We start from the raw sequence: 17,575 nt of genomic DNA, 5'->3' as shown, positions 1-17,575 counted from the left end.
CAACAGACTTGTGTCTTTACTTTTGGCTTCATGTTGCCGAAATAAGATTCAGTGGGTAGAGTTTTACTTTTACTGTATCAGAATCAAGACCTGACTATTTTGCAGCTTTTCCTATAGTTAGTTGACCACCCTTTCCTCTTGAATACTCTCTCCTTTCTGGATTTTTGAGACACTATTCTCTCTTTTTCACTTTCCTACTTGTTGATTTTTCTTAGTCTCCATTGCTAAATCATCATCCAAGTCATAATCTCAATCAAAGTCTAGTTCCAGTCTATCTTTCTAGACCCATTTCACTTTGATCTACTGGCCAAATGTGGCATTCCACTGCCTGCCACTGTACCTTTATTTAACCTGTACCTGGAATGTTTTCTCACCTGACCTCTACCTCTTATGCTCTCTAGTTCATTTCAAGGCTTTTGGTCAGGCACCACTTACCCTGTGAGATTTATCCTGATATTCTTGGTTGTTAGTGCTCTCTTTCTATAAATTATCTTGTATCTTGTCAAATATTTTCATGTGTGTTTGTGTGTGTGTGTGTGTGTGTGTGTGTGTTAGACATATAGACTGACAGACAATAGATAGACAGATAATAGGTAGGATAGAAAGTAATATATATATATATGTATTAGATATAAATATAATTTTTCTTTGTATCTCTGGATACCTTGCAGAGTGAAGTTTGTTGTGTTGAACTGACCTCAAACATTATCTAATCTAATCTATAAATGCAAAGAAATCTCCTCTATAAAATCCCTCATTCTATTTTTAAACATCTTCAATTGTTCGAAAGTTTTTCCTTACAAATCTAAATAGGAATCTTGAGAATTTCGTTTTCTTCTAGTTTTTTTTTTTTAGGGTCAAGGAAAACAAAACATTTTCCACTTCTACAAGAGCTTTTCACATACTAAGAAACAACAATCACATCTATTAAATATCTTCTTTCCTTCAGGTAAAAACTTCCAAGATTCCTTAAATAGATTCTTACATTGCCACAATTTCCAATTATTTCACTAGGTAGCAAATGTCATTTGATGAGGACAGAATACAGGAAAACTGTCACATCCCTTGTTTTAGATTATGATAACTAAAATTCTATTAAGTTTTTGTGATAGTGATTTACTAATAATGAGTTAGTAACTTATTAATTCCAGGGATATTGATTTTAATTTCTCTATGTGAACTGTAGTTATAACTATGTTTCTCTTTTATATAGCTGTCTTTCTTTTTCTTTTTTTAAAAATTGTTTTTATTTAAGGCAATGGGTGACTTTAAGTGACTTGCCCAAAGTCATACAGTTAAGGTAATTATTAAGTGTCTTTTCAGAGGTTACTCTTTTTCTTTCCCAGTAGAATCATTCATGTGCATGTTGTCAGATTCCATTCTTTTTTTTTTAACAGCTATAATCTCCTTTATTCAAAAAATAAATATTTCACCTTTAAGTTGATTTTTTTTTTCAAATCACATGAAGTACAGAGATACACAATCCCTCTGGGAGTGGTGAATCACAAATATGAAGGAGTCATAGGAACAATGCTCTAGATGATAGGGATGAGTGGAAAGCTGATTCATACAGGTTAATGACACTGAAGATTTCTCCTTTCTCCTGGTGGAGCTACATAATCATTGGTTTTAGAAAGAATCCCCCTTTTTTAAGTCTGAAAGGCACATGAAGTGGACCATAAGGTGTATGGCACATTCACTAATAATACATTTCCTATTACATTTCAAGAGAACTAAGAAACTTTAATCAAGCCCAAGGCTAGAAGAGAGGGAGCTTCAGGCTCCCCATTGGAAGCAATCTCTTTTTTTCCCCTTTTGGTTTTTTTCCTTGCCTCCTTTTTTCTCTCCTGACCTGGTCCCCTCCAGGCCTGGGGGGGGGGGCTCACTCAGTGGTGGTGGGCATATGGCCACATTTAAGGCACAGCTGCAGCCAGCATGGGCAGCACCACCGGGGCCATCTGTTGCTGGGCTCCTTGCATGGCTTGCTTCTAGTCCTTCTTATATTTTGAAGTCTTCCTCTTGGGTTTCCCTACCAGGAGGACCCTATGAAAACTTCCCCAGAACTGAGAGTAAGAATGGTTCTTATTTCACCTGGGCCAGACTTGCTGCTTTCTGAGGAAGGCTGGGCACCCTGGAGAGTCCAGGCTGACCCGGCTTCTTTTCCGGTTCTCCAACCTGGGCTTCCTGCCTTGCTGCCTGGCCCGGAGGAATACCCAGATGTCATTCTTTAAATATTCTATCTCTTAAGCTGACTTCTATATAGTCTTAACCTTAGAACATGGAACCTTACCCTTTCTAACAACTCTTTCAAATTTGGTTTCCCAAAGTCTTGGGTAGACATGAAACTATGCCCCAGTATTTTCCTCCTAGTTCAAAGATCACTTTTATGAAAATTCTGGTTTCCACTTTGGCATCATATTTCACTTTATTGATAGGAATTAAATCTAGAATACAAATTTTCATAATAAAGTCTTTCAAAGGATGAATAGCAAGACAAACATATGTAGACTGGCCACATATATATTGGCCAGACCTCACCTTGCATTCATGGTCCCTAAAATTCCTAGGGGATTACTGTTCAAGTTTCAAGACTATAAAATCAGCAACCAGGTCTACTCTATAGACCTGAAAAATTCAAGTCAGATTAACAGGAAGAAGAAATGAGAAATAGCCCAAAACCTGATTTTTTAACCAAGCTCTTGCAAAGGATGAAGAAAGCTTCTATTTACATTGGAGCTTTGACAAGAGTTTGCTAATTACTAATCAAAGGCAAATGAAAAACTTTACCCCAATCATGGATGGCAAGTTTGATGGGAATAAATATTGTAATGTGGCAGCCAAAAAAGTCCACATAATCTTGAAATACCTAAGCACCATAGCTTACAGAAAATAAAGAGGTGACAGTTCCTCTATACTTTAGCTTTATTAAATAGATAACAGGAAGACATCAAAGATATCTAAATAGGGTGCAACACAACTATATATATATATTATATATATAATATATATATATATTCTGAATGATAGAGATTTCATAGCAACAATGTAAAAAGAATTAGCCATGAAGCATGTCTTTATGCCACTTAAAAGGGTCATACTTCTTGATTTTTTCAGGATGTGCTAATAAGTTTTTTAATGTTATAGTCTATAGTAATCCATATTCTATAATCTGAATGGGTTTGCTTCTAGGTGTTTTTAATAATATGCTGTATTTTAGACTAGTTAAATATCAGCAAGAAGAAAACACACAATTATCTTGTAACTCTGTGACACCAGTAAATTATCAAATCTTCATTTATCAGCTTAATTGGTGACATCTAATGGATGGATGCTGTGGGTTAGGGACTTTTTAATAATTAAGTTAAGAATCTTATTATTTCCAAACTTATGCATACAAACATGAAACACCCTAATTTCACAGTAATATTTTAAAAGAATGGGTTCAGAAGTGAGGATCTACCTATAGACATAGGATTTATTTTCTTTAAGGGTTTAATTTTTACATGATTTCAAATGGTAGAATTTATCATGGGAAGTTGAAACTCTTTTTCTTCATCTCCCCCCATTTTTTTTTTATCTTTTCAACTTATTGGATAGCAGTTTTTTTCTTTATCCCCCCCCCCTTTTCTACCCTTTCAGCTTATTGGATAGCAGTTTTTTTTCTTGAAACTCTTTTAAAAACAAATTGAAATTTCTTTATGAAAAGCATCTCATAGGGGCGGCTAGGTGGCACAGTAGATAAAACACCAGCCCTGGAGTCAAGAGTACCTGGGTTCAAATCTGGTGTCAGACACTTAATAATTACCCAGCTGTGTGGCCTTGGGCAAGCCACTTAACCCCATTTGCCTTGCAAAAACCTAAAAAAAAAGCATCTCATAAAAACAGAAAGTTATAGGTATCTTTATCTGAAGAAGGCATACATATAAATAATTTTCTGTGCTGCAGTGGTTCTTGTCAGATTTATATCAAGTATAATATGACAAAAATGGTACTTTGCACATAGGCTCATCATTTCTTATCTGTTAAAAATCATTGTTCCCTTCCTAAATCTATTTTAATACATAATTTTTTCTTTATAGATTTCAAAATTTTGAATAACTGAAAATCAATAAATCTATTTTATTTTCAATAAATAATAATAATGGGTAATAATTACAGAGAATGACAAGTAATATGCAATAATGAAGGAAATGACTCATATTCATGAGATCAAATCCATCATAGGATCAAACCCTAGGAATATTTGGATCAGATGATTTCAAAGTTCAGATGGGTCTAGATGTCACAGACTAAACATAAGCCCTGGGAAAATCACAGAACATACCAAATTCCTAAGAGAGTTTCTTTAACTGACTCAGTGTCTCTGATGTCCTTGGGATCAGGAATCACTTAATGACATTATAGTTTCTTAAAGTTATCAACCAACAAGAATAGCGTCCACTAAACCCTTTCCAGACCTACATATCCATTGCAGTGTATTATTTATATGAGACCCAGACCCAGAATAGTCAGGGTTCTGAAGTAATATTTGTAATTAGGCTTATGGAAAGAAAGTATGTTTTTAAAAGTTAAAAAAAGTTTTGACACTATTTGCCCTTAATAGAAATATTTTCACTTATTTAGCTAGGTATGGTGTTGCACACCTGTAGTCCCTGGGACTTCCCGGGGAAGGCTGAAGTTGGAAGATCTGTGAGTTACAGAGTTCTGAGATGCAGTGAATTGAGATCTGTACTAAGGTTAGAAATGTGGAGAATCCCTGAGAGGGCAATGAGTGGTCAATTTGCCTAAGCAGGGGCAAATTGGCTGGGTTGAAAATGGAACTGGTCAAAATTGCTGGACTAAATCAGTAATGAATAGCTACACTTCAGTTTGGGCTAGAAAGAAGGATCTAGTTGAAAAAAAAACCAATTAAACAAACAAAACTTTTTTAAAAGATGACTCAAGCTTTTCCAAAAATGTGAGTCTTTATCTTGATGGAAAATGGTATGGATTATAAACTTAAAGCAAGATAAGAGAATCAAAGAAATCAAAGGGACATTGTCAGGTTCTTAAGAAAACCAGCCAAAATAATTCCGAATGTAGAATGTGCTAAGGTCACATTTGGAAGAAGAAAGACTGAGAATACTATTTTCTTGACATAAACATTATAAAATAAGAAAGAAGCACAAATAATCAAAGTTTGCAAAATTTTTTATGAATATTATCTCCTTTTATCATCACAATAACTTTGGTATAGAGATGTTATTATGATTCCCATTTTAAAGATAAAGGAACTGAGGCAAATGGAGGTCAAGTGATTTGTTCATGGTCACACAGAGAATAAATGTCTGAAGCAGAATTTGAAATCAGATCTTCCTGACTCCAAGATCAGCACTCTATCATACTGCACCACCTAGCTTCATTATTTGAAATGTACAGAGTTTGAACTGAATTCATAAAAAGAAAAGTTTGAATTTAAGAAGTTATTTCAAAGATCTCCAATGGCAGCTTTGTTTTACTGGAAATGGTCCAATATATAAAGACCAGAAATGTTGAAAGCCTCAGTAAGGAACAACCATGGATTTTTTTTTCTAACAAAATGAATTTGCAATTTATGATTCTGTTATGTAAGTGCTTAATTATGTTCTTTATATAAAACATGTATAAGAATTACTTTTCCATTTGTTACACTGTTTTACAAATATCATCTTTTATATAGACAATAAAAAGCATTTCATAAAAAAGCAATCTGAAATTAAATTAAGCTAGAAATGATCATCAGAAAATGAGACAGGTACATTTACATCTGTATCACAATAAATAACTCTGACATTTAAATGAAACAGGTTGCTTATTAAATTATTTATTTTTTTGTGCAACTAATTCTGTTTCTTAGTCAATGAACTATGTTCATTTTCTTCCCTCCCCAGGCTTGATCTGTGATACTGTCCATCTCTGAACAGCAGGTACTTGCCCTGAGAACCTTCTCAACCTGAGCTAACTCCATCTGCTTTCTTCATTTCTATTCTGAAAAAGATGCCAAACAATGTTGGAGAAAAATCACAAAATCATGCTGAAGGGTAGAGGTCTGTCTACTCCCATTTTATTGCCCCCACTACTGTATTTTGTTGTTCAGTTCTTTCAGTTGTGACCATTTTTTTATGACTCCAAACTGAGGCAAAGAGGGTGAAATGACTTGCCCAAGGTAATACAGCTAGGAGATGTTTGAGGTCACATCTGAATTGACTCCAGGCCTGGCACTCCATTCACTGTAACACTAGCTTCTCCTTTCTCTGCTGTATAGCAAATCTTTTTATTTATCTCTAATTGATGCTTTCTGCAAGGGCTGTTCCACATCTCCTTTCTGTGTAATCCCCAATTTATCTGTGTCTCAGAAGACATTTGTGCCTTATTTTCAATGATATACCCATTTACAGATGAAGAAACTGAGGCAGGAGTTGTAGAGCTGATAAATGTCTGAGGCAGTTTAAATTCAATTTCTTCTTGTTTCTAAATCTTGTATTCTATCCACTAGGCTAACTAGTTTGCCTCTAAAGACATTTGACAAAAATTCTATCCATTTATATCCAATCTTAGCATGCCATGTATCTACCTATCTCAAGAGAATGAAACAGTTCTCCCCTTTGTCAAAGCTAATATTTCTATTCTAACTTCTAATCTAATTGTCAAAGCTAATGTTTCTAATCATCTTGTGTCCTCTCATCTCTTCTGCAACTTATCTCTATCAATCATTCCTTCTCTCAGGCAGCTTCAGTCTTTTCTTTTTATTATCTCCTTCCTCTGAGTAACAACTGGGCTCCATTTTCCCCTGAGAAACAAACAAACAAACCCCCCAAAACCCTTTCTTGAACCATCATATCCTTTACTCATCATCCAGTCCAAACTTCAAGAAAGAGTAGCTTACAATCTGCCTTCATTTCTGTACATATACCCCCCCCCCAATCCTTTACAATCTGGCTTCCATATACACAACCATTGAAATAGTTCTCTTCCCCATGGTCTCTAATGACTTCCTTATTACTAAATCACAAGATCTTTTTAAAGACTTTATCTCTCTCTTGATAGCTACATGCCACTGAACACTGTGAACCAATCTTTCACTTCTTGTTAAATTCTCATCCTTTGCTTTTCATAACACTGTTCTCACATAATTATCTTACCTCTCTGACTATTCCTTTACTGTCTCTTTTATGAGTTTCTCTCTCCCTGTCACTGCCCCCACTTCCTCACCTCATGCTTTCCTATACTATTACCAAACTACGATCATAGTTTCAATTATGGCTTCTACATATATATATTTCTCCTACTAATAGTAGTCACTCCTCAGAATCAGTGCCATAATCTTACTTCTGCTAGATATTTTCATCTGGATATTCTGCCAGTCCCAACAAACACAAAACTGAACTCATCATCTTCTCCTAAAAACTTATTCCTCCCCTAACTTCAATATTTCTATTAATAACTTTCTTCTTGTCCTTAGGATCTTAGCCTTTATTGTCTTTGATTCTGCCTTCTCTTTTTGCTAACTCCTTATATTCAAATAGTTGTCAAATGCTATTTATTCCACCCTCCCTTCCTTTCAATACTATTGAAACAACCCCTGTTCTGGCTCTTGTCTTTCCTTCAGTGGAATCTTATCTTCAGTCTTTCCTGACCCAATCTATTCTTTTTTTGTTTGTTTGTTTTGCAAGGCAAAGGTATTAAGTAACTTGCCAAGGTCACACAGCTAGGTAATTATTACCTGTCTGAGGTTGGATTTGAACTCAGATCCTCCTGACTCCAGGGCCAGTGCTCTATCTACTGCACCACCTAGCTGCCCCCCTATTCTTTAGTGATGCCTAACTGCCTTCTGAATAAAGTATGCATTCTTGATTTTTCTCATTACAGGTCCTCTCCAGTCTAGCTTTAATCTACTTTTTCAATCTTACTTCAAATAACTACTATTCAGTCACTCTGTGTTCCAAACATAATTTCTAGGATTAGTACACATGCCTATTTCTTGCCTTATGTTGTCTCCCTGCTCTTGGGCACATTTTGTTCTGTTAGGAATGTATTCTCCCACATCCATCTCTTAAAATACCTTCTTTCCTTTCTTCAAGAAGAAATTTATATCCCTCCACATGAAGTACTCCCTGGTTTCCCTTCCAAGCTTACCTCATACTCATAGATAGCATTATCGCAGGATAAAAATTAACTTTAGGAACCCTAAAATAGTCCGTTAAATGTGAATTTTTATTATGTCTCAAGTGGTCCCTTCACTGATGCATCTAAATTTTTATATTTATCTTTTATTGACTCTTGTTAACATTTCACATGAGGTATGTCCCGAAATTTCTTTTCCAACTACCTAACTACTCACCCTACACGATAAGATTAAAGGTGAGTAGAGTGCTTTCATTTCCCTTTCCACATTTTAAAAACTGTTTCCTTCTATCAACTTCTCTTTTCTTCCAGTCTGACAGAATGAGTTGGTTCTCATCTTTTTCAAAGTCAATTTCTCTGCTTGTGCCTTTGATTTTCTTCCCTCCTATCTCCTTAGTCTATTTTGTATTTTCACAATTTCATCTCTAGATTTCCTTAAAACTAGTTAGTTCCATATGTTCTACTACCATGCATGCTCATGAATTCTTAATCCTGGAAAACCTTCTCTGACACTGTTGCTATTTCAAAAGGTCTTTTCTCTAAAGCTAGATTTCTCAAAATGGACTAGTGTACTTACAGTCTTCTGCATAATCCTCATTAATATGTACATATTTTCAAAGGACCAGGTGATTGATCTTATTCCTTTCCCCAAGTTCTCCAACCTTTCCAATTTTCTCATTTTAATTTCTTTTGATAGTTCCTTTTATTCATCTTTCTCCTAAATGTGATGTCTCTTAAGGTTATGTCCTAAATATTCTTCTTTGAACTCCCTCTAGGCAGACACATCACCACATTTTTTAGTTTAAGTATATTACCTTTATTTGTATCTGAAATTTTCAGTATCATGATATCAACCATACTCAACTCCCTACCTGAATGTTCCTGAATGCTTTTAAACAAAACATGTCAAGAATTGAACTCATCATTTCCTCCCTGAACTTGCCTCTCTTCTGAATGTCATTATTTCTGTTAATGACATAACCATTCTGCCAAATACCTAAATTTGTGCAAATTCAGAAATATCCTTGAAAGTTTCTCATTCCTCTCCCTCACATTCAAAAATTTATCAAATGTTATTAATTTCCATTTCTGAAATATCTCTTGTATCTATCCCCTCTTGTATCTCTCCTCTAAAGCTCAAACTTTCATTTTCTCTCAAATGGGCTATTTTAATTATCCACTAATTGGTATTCCTATATCCAGTCTAACTTTCTTTCAAATCATCCTTCACAACATTGCCAAAGAAATTGTCCTAATATATAGATCAGATCGCCTTGTCCACAGGTCTCTATACTATTTCATTTGGTAATAACATCAACTCCCAATTCTACCTATCTTGTCATAACCTCTGCTGATTCCCATTCTCACATCTCCAAAGTCCTTTAGATATGTTAAACTCAGTTTATCCAAAACTGAACTTATCCTCTTTCCTCCCACACCCTCTTCACTTCCAAACTTCTTTGTTACTGTTGAAGAAATCATAATCCTCCCACAGTCATCCAGATTCTCAATCTAAGTGTTTTGCTCTATACCTCATTCTCACTCCTCATAGCCAATCTATAGCCAAGGCCCGTCAGTTTTATATTAATAAGATCTCTTGTATATGTCTCCTTCTCTCTGACATTGCTGCCATCTTGGTGAAGGCCCTCATCACCTCACATCTAGATTCTACTCTTCTGGTTGGCCTGCCAGATGTGATTCTCTCCTCACTGCAGTCTACCTTCCTCTTAGCTATCAAGGTAATTGACCTAAAACACAGGTCTAACCATATCACTCATCTACTTAATAACCTCCACTAACTCCCTATTACTCCAAGGATTGAGTATAAAAAAATCTCTGGAAATCAAAACCCTTCAAGATTTCCCTTACCTTTCCTGGCTTCTTACATCTTCTATCCCTTCATATATCCTGTGATCCAGGATGATTGGTCTCTTTACTCAAATAAAATACACTATCTCCTGACTCCAAGAATTTTGACTAGCTATTCCCCACATCTCAACTTTGCCTCCTAATGTCCTTGGCTGCCTTCAAGTCCCAGATAAGACTCTACTTTCTTCAGGAAACCTTTCCAAATGTCCTTTAATTCCATATTCCTCCCTCTCTTGATGGTTTCCTATATGTAATTCCTTTGTACATAGTTATTTGTTGTCTCTGCTATTAGCTTGCAGGCTCCTTAAGAGTAGGGGGACTGTCTTGTGCTTTTCTTTGTATCCTCAGTGCTTAATGAAGTGTATTTAATAATGTTTATTTTTGTTTAATAATGTTTAATAATGTCCTAAAAACCTTCAATGGGTCCTCATAGACAATTAAGTAAATAAAATCTTTAGCCTAGCATTCAGGTCCTTCAAATCCTCATATAGTCTAACTTATCGTTCCAGATTTATTTTACCCCCTCCAACTTACTGTATACTATAGTGATTCTTAATTATATGCTGATCTCTCATCTAATTCTCTCCTTTCCCTTTATGCTTTTGTGTTCATTGATATCCATGTGCCTAGAACATCTTTTCCCCCTCTAATCACCCTAAATCTCCACCTACTGAAATCTCAATGATAAAAACAATCTTTCTTTAATTTTCAAGCTATCTTCTCCCTGCTAGATTTAAGAATTTTTCTCTAACTTTTATATTACACTTCTATTTGGGCATATGTCTCATTCCATTACTCTGTTGTAAAATTTTTTGGGATAGGTACTGTTATTTTTCATTCATGTACCAAGTTCAGTTCCATACATATATTATAGATATGCAATTAATGTTTCATATATATACATATATATAAAATTGTTAAATTAATAGATTTAAATAAAGTTTTTCAGAAGAGGTTTAGTTACATAATTACATGGGAGAAAAAGTTCATATTTCACAGATATTAGCCCTTCATAACAATACAATTTTTAAAATTTTTGAAAAATATAATTCTGAAAACTACTCTAAAATTCAATTAATCTTATTTTCTTCTATGGTATAATTCAAATCTGTAATGGAATAAAAATTCATTTCACAATGAGGAAACCAAAGAATTACATTGAATGTTTATTTGACTTCATAACAACAGTTCCTTGAATTTAGTTTGCTGTTTTGTCTAGGATGGGAGTGTATGCATTTTGGCAAGAAATTAGTCATGTTTTCAGCATTTTTTTCAATATATTGATCAGCTGGGATCATTTTTTTCCCTTTCTAAAAAAACACTATTTGCTAAATGGGATTGCTTTCTTGTAGGTGCGGGGGTGGGGAAGGAGAAGAGATAGCTATGATGATGTAAGAATTAGAAAATATCCATAAAATTATCTTAAAAACAATAGACAATGAAATTTGAAAAGGCTTTTTTTCAAAAAGTTATCTTTTTAGCTTATAACATGTCTAATTTAAATATTGATTGGCCTAGAATTTTAAATAATTCATTTAAATCATGCAATTTTAGGTTTAAAAGAGTTAAAAAATGTTTCCACAAAAAACATTAAATTAAAATGTTTTGTATAGAAATTTAAAAACTACTCATGTGAAAATAAAATAAAGGTATTTACTGGCTTTTAAAATCCAAAATTGAAAAAGATAGGACAATGCTATTAAAAATAAACTCTTCTTCTATAACCATGCAACCAATCAGATCAGGATCTAAGAAATCATTCAGAAGAACACAAAGCAAGCTATGTATTTTCGATGTATTACTGTGCTACTTAGAAAATATAGCTGATAAGGTTACCTGTAAAGATATAGGCTTTTGAACTCTTATACACAAAGAACATTCTGCAGGGAAATTAGGACAAGGCTATGATATTCCCTGGCAGGCCAGTAAGCAAGCTATTTCCCACAGAGATTCTGTTCACTGATCAACCTCAGTTCAGTAATTCAACTGAGATACAGTACTTCACATCAATACCAAACATTCAACCAGAACAGTCAATGTTTTAAAAGTATACATTTCTATTCACATGTTGCATAGAAATCACAATATAGAATCCTGGAGCTCAGTTTGTACATAGGATAAAATTGGTATCATAAGGTTGAAAAACAATGTTAGCTAATTATCTGGATAAATGATGATATGAAATCGGCATTTTAGCTGGAATCAAGACCTTTAAAAGCTAAAATTCTTTCACTGGCAATACCTAAAGAGAGAAAAGCAACTGGCTGAATTTACAAGAAGTTCTCTGGGGAGTCAGTTACCTGTCAGCCTTGTAGGAGCTCTTTATTCATCTCAACTTTTAACTACTGAGAGCAGGAATCAGTTCTAGTCTCAAGAAATACCAGGAAATAAATTAAGCTTTGATACTCTAAGAATAAAATACTACTATTACTATTGACAGATTTGGACAGGAAACAAAACTTTATCAATTGAATTTCTCTTCATCAGAGTTAATATGCTTCTATTTTCTCCTCGCAGATTACCAGCAGGATTCAAACTTATTTAACTCTTTTCAGCAACTTACATGTATGGTCATTCTTTCACTTAATGAAGGAAATTCCCTTGAATTTTCCCTCAAGTAAATGACTGAAAATATTCAAAAGCACAATTTTTTCATGGGAGATTTAAAAAATCTTAGAATAAACAACCTTGAGCCACTTCATCTATGCCATTTAGAATTGCCACATTTAAAAAACTCAAACAAAAAATGTATTTCACATAATCTATGGTTTCTGAAAAAAAGGAAATAATAGACATTCAAAAATAATGGGAAAAAGGCAAATTCATTGCAAATTCTCTCTAATTTTTGTAATCTAGTTAAGTGAATTTTTTTTATATATAAGTAATTTTTTCTAATAACATTGTTCAATCACAGGTATTTTTTCATTGCTTAGGGAAAGGAGAGAGAAGCAAACTTCCAATAATGATATTGGCGGGGGGGGAACAGTTATTCGGATTTTAAGGATACAATTATTTACCTAGTAAAACTAATGAATGCTTACAGTTTGGCAAATGGTTAAAAATAACCAAGAAATAAATTTACACATACAGAGTTACTTTCCAAAGTAATTATATTATCTAAAATTATTTGTCCCCCTCCCTCAAATAGAGGGTATTCCAGAAGTCTTATTATAGCACTATAGCCCTATATTTTAGAAATCAAACTTCCTCTTCATCACTTCATGAATACAATTACAGCTGCTTTCTACTCCTATTGAAATAGGATGCATGATAACATCTATTATATGAAAAATCATTTGATTGAATGAACAAATGGCCATTTCTAGGTCCAACTTATCTCTAATAAATGGAGTACCAATAGCAAAAACTGTTCATAAGCAAACTCTCCATTAGAAGAAAACTTGTAATAATGATTTTAAAAAGAACATGAGTTAAAGAATAAAAATAAACATTTCGGAGAAGCTAGATTTTTTGGTTTGCTAAAGAGGAAATGATAAAACAAATGCACTGGAGAAATCAAAAACAGGAAAAAAGGAATTGGAAATGAGAAGAAAAATAAAAAAATTAAAATGGAAGGCAATTATATAGCAAAGACATTACTGGATATAGAAAATACAAGAAAATGATACATGTGTGGCTTTATATGTTTTGATATGCTCATCTATTCTTTGTATTCATATTAATTTCACAATGAAAGGCAGAACCAAACTCTCAGACAGATAGAAATGCTGAGTTTAAGTTGATGAAGAGATTTTGTTTCGTACCTGAAAGCCTTGAATCCTTGCTAAATATTCCAGTTGTCTTGAAGGTTGCATTACAGGGCAGGGGGAAGTTGGAGAATTTCCTTTCAGACCTATGGCTTCAGCTGATAGACATGTCCCATTCATAAGAAACTCCCTGGATATTGTAGAAGAATTATTTGATGGTGGAGATAGGCTGAAGAAAGAACTTGAAGGCTGGCTCATTTCATTAGATGACAAATAGCTTACTGCAAAGTCAGAAACTACTTTGTTGCGGCTTGCTTCCATTTCTTGATAAATATCAGGAGACAAATGAAGAATTCCCTTTGGAGCTATAAATAAAAAGAAAGATCATTTAATAACACTAGAAATTGTTTTTAAAGTGTGAACAGCTTGTAACAAAAGCCTTCCCCAATTTCAGAATCTACACTTGAAGGGATAACCCAGAGGACCATCACAAGGTGATTATATTTAAGAGGCAACGTCTGAAATTATGCCCTTGTTAAGAGTTGTATCGGAGACTTAGAGATTTTGCTATAAATTTGCTGTGGTAGCTGTTCAGTTATTTTTCAGTAATGTCTAACACTCCAAACCTCATTTGGGGTTTTTTTAGGCAAAGACACTAGAATGGTTTGCCATTTCCTTATCAGTCATTTTAGGAATGAGGAATAGAGGCAAAAAGGGTTAAGTTTCTTGCCCAGGGGCATATAATTAATGAACATCTGAAGCCAGATTCAAACTCATGAATACAAGGCTTTCTAATTCCAAGTCCAGGGCTCTATTCACTGTTCCATCTAACTGCCATATACATAGAACAAAATAAGTACCTCTGGGTCATGGAGAGCTGCATTGTTGTATATTAGAATTATATCATTTATTTAAAAAAGTAATGTCCTGGACAAGTCACTTACCCCTTTTGTCTCAGTTTTCTCATTTGTAGAATGAGCTGGAAAAGAAATAGCAAACTACTCCAGTGTTGTTGCCTAGAAAACCCCATAATGGGGTTTTCTTTCAGTTAGGCATGACTGAAACATGACTGAACTGCAACAAATGTTAAAAAAATGTCCCTCCTTGTGTTTCCTGCACTCTTATAGCTCTACTTTATTTCTTCCTAGTCTACACTGCGATAAAAAAGATATACCATGGAGCTTAAAGTATGGGTTATATGAGGATTATAAGGGAAGTGAATAGAAAAATTATCTAACATAATTAAAATTTATTTCCTTTAATATTTTATCTTATGTTTGAAAGTTAAGTACTATATACATACCTTCCCCCCAAAAGACTCAAAGAACAAGAAAAAAATAACAAATTAAAGTATTCATATCAGAACTTAATACTATAAAAATACTGAAAACAAAGTAAGAGAAAATCAATTCAAGAATGCTGAACCAATTATAATATATGAATATAATGGAATATTAATTTCACCGCAAAGAATTATAAATGTGAAGAATTCTGAGAAAAATAGGAAGATTTTATGGATCCTATTTTATAGAGAACTCACACAAGGCAAATACTCACAAGGATTTCAGAAGAAGCAATACAAGGATACTCTTAGGGTCTCTCTGGAATCAAATGTGAGACATGAAGGACACTGGCACAGGACAGCTCAGCATGGCATGTCCACCTCAAAGAAATGCTGTGCAATATGAGCAAAGCACAACTGCAGTAGCTCAAAAGGTATGTGAGATGAATAAATTTAGATACATCTCTACTCCAAATAGATTATTTGTGCTCAACCTGTGGTAGAGTCTGTCAAGCTCATACTGGTCTAACCGTTTGACCATGACATGGTGATGTTGCTTTGGCCCTCTTCAGGCATCAAGGAGAACAAACAACAATAAAACCTAAAAGGTAGCTGAATTCGAATTCAAAGCAATGCCCAATTTTGGTACCAGAGGTCAGATAATGAGGTGTACTTTAACCCTCTTGAAATAAATTCAGACAGTTAAGGATGTGTAATATTGAATACACTGAGAGACAAGAACACTTTGTGGGTGGTCTTAGCATTTTGTTTCAAAGGAAATTTTGGGTTACAAAGAAAATATTGTGAAAGAGCTGAGATGTATCACATGTGGTAACTCTTGCAAGGAATTTATTTTAAGATTGTTTTGTTTATTTGTTTTTGTTTTTTATAAGTCTACTTGGTATAGCCTAAAGATATTTCCTTTAAAGATGAAATTTCTCCCTTTTATTTTTTGTTCCTAATATGAGTCCCATCCTGAAAAATATTGTGTTTCATGGGGCTACTAAGTTTGTTCTATTGCTATTTTTATTTATCAATGTTAATAATGAAAATAATCATAATGGTTTGTTTTATATAGTTTATATAAATTATGTTTATATATACTTTCATAGTTTATTATAGCACCTAAGCAGTTTATAATTATCTCATTTGATCTTCACCTCTCAACAACTCTGAGAACTGTAGGTGTTCCACATTTTATAGTTGAGGACAGTGAGCAAAGGTTAAGTGACTAGCCCAAAATCACACAGTCTTTTGAGGTTGAATTTGAACTCGGGTATTCCGGATCTCTAGTTAATGTATCACTCAGCTGCCACTAAGAGACCTTCAAGGTTGTGAGATTGTACTCACATTTGCATGGTGCACTATTACAGCTAAAAGGACCAGCAGTCATTAAATTCTTAGAGCATTGGTGCAAAACTCAATGTGAACCTTCAAGATAGGGATACCTTGTTTTCACTAAGGTACCCATTTTGGGGGGAGAATAAAGGTATTTAGAATGCTCTACAAAGTTCTTGGGTCAATTTGAGAGACACTAAGTACTTAGTAAAATATCAAGAAGGGAGATAAAGCCCTGTCTGTATTCTATTAACACAGTAGAATGAATCAGTAGGAACCCAACATCCCTGAAAACTGGTTCCAAGCCCTTGCACTTCCAATGAGAAGATAGCAAGAAAGCTCAAAAACCTTCCTGGAAGTAGAAATATCTGGAGATGGCATGAAACACCTGTGTGGAGGAAAGTAGACATCAGGGATTAATCCATTGCATATTCAATGGTCTTTACTCCAAGTTAAGGACCTTCCTAGAAGTGTATTTATACTCTTCTGGGGAAGAACCCTTCAAGTTCTAGACAGGATATGCCACTGAAACATTACCACCACTGGGAAGAAAATATGAATAAAAAGAAGACATTTAAGGCATCTGCACTAGGTTGCACATACTGCCCGAAAACACAAGATCTTATAAATTCTAAGTCACCTGTCCTCGTCTCCTTATTTTTCTCCCACTTTGAATAGGAAATTCAGTCTATTTTCCCTTCTAGATTTCATGTACCATGGCTTGAGAATAAGAACAACCCCCCAAATTCATAAATACAGTGGAAAAAGCATTGGAGATTTGAGATCCTTATTCAGAGTCTTAGCTTTGCCATTTATGACCTGAGAGACCCTGGGTCATGTACCCCTGATCTTGCTGTTGCCCATGTATTTCTACATTTAAGAATTCCCAAAACCCCTTCTCTAACCATAATCAATTGGTTTTTTACCTCTCCCCCTGCCTTCCCAAACAAAGCACTGCTCTTTGTTCCCATTGTGACTCCAATCCCCTAAACTCTCAGTCTTCATCTAGGCTCCCCTAATCAATCTCTTCTCCTCCTCATCTTGATGCCTTGTTTATCTGAAACAATTCAGATTCTATCTTTAAATTTATTTATTTATTTTCCCAATTACAAGCAAAGATTCATTCATCCTTTTATAAGCCTTTGGGTTCCACATTTTTCTATTACCCTCCTTCTCTCCCCTCTCCCCTCTCCCCATAGCCGCAAACAATATAATATAGGTTGAACATGTATAATTG

The 17,575-nt window shown here is 34.4% G+C and overlaps 1 protein-coding gene across 13 annotated transcripts in view; it reads right to left on the bottom strand.

Moving 5' to 3' along the window:
• STAU2 (staufen double-stranded RNA binding protein 2) overlaps positions 1–17,575 on the bottom strand; it is a 492,544-nt gene that overhangs the window by 161,600 nt on the left and 313,369 nt on the right. For all 13 annotated transcript variants that reach the window (XM_074203676.1, XM_074203666.1, XM_074203669.1 and 10 more), the window contains one exon: positions 13,776–14,083. In XM_074203676.1, the coding sequence (XP_074059777.1) occupies positions 13,776–14,083 (308 nt within the window). The remainder of the gene's footprint in view (positions 1–13,775; positions 14,084–17,575) is intronic.

The sequence above is a fragment of the Macrotis lagotis genome, chromosome X, assembly GCF_037893015.1.
Source record: "Macrotis lagotis isolate mMagLag1 chromosome X, bilby.v1.9.chrom.fasta, whole genome shotgun sequence".
NCBI classification, from domain to species: Eukaryota; Metazoa; Chordata; class Mammalia; order Peramelemorphia; family Peramelidae; genus Macrotis; species Macrotis lagotis.
Note: the sequence above shows the minus strand (reverse complement) of the source record. Positions and strands in the feature narration are given on the sequence as shown.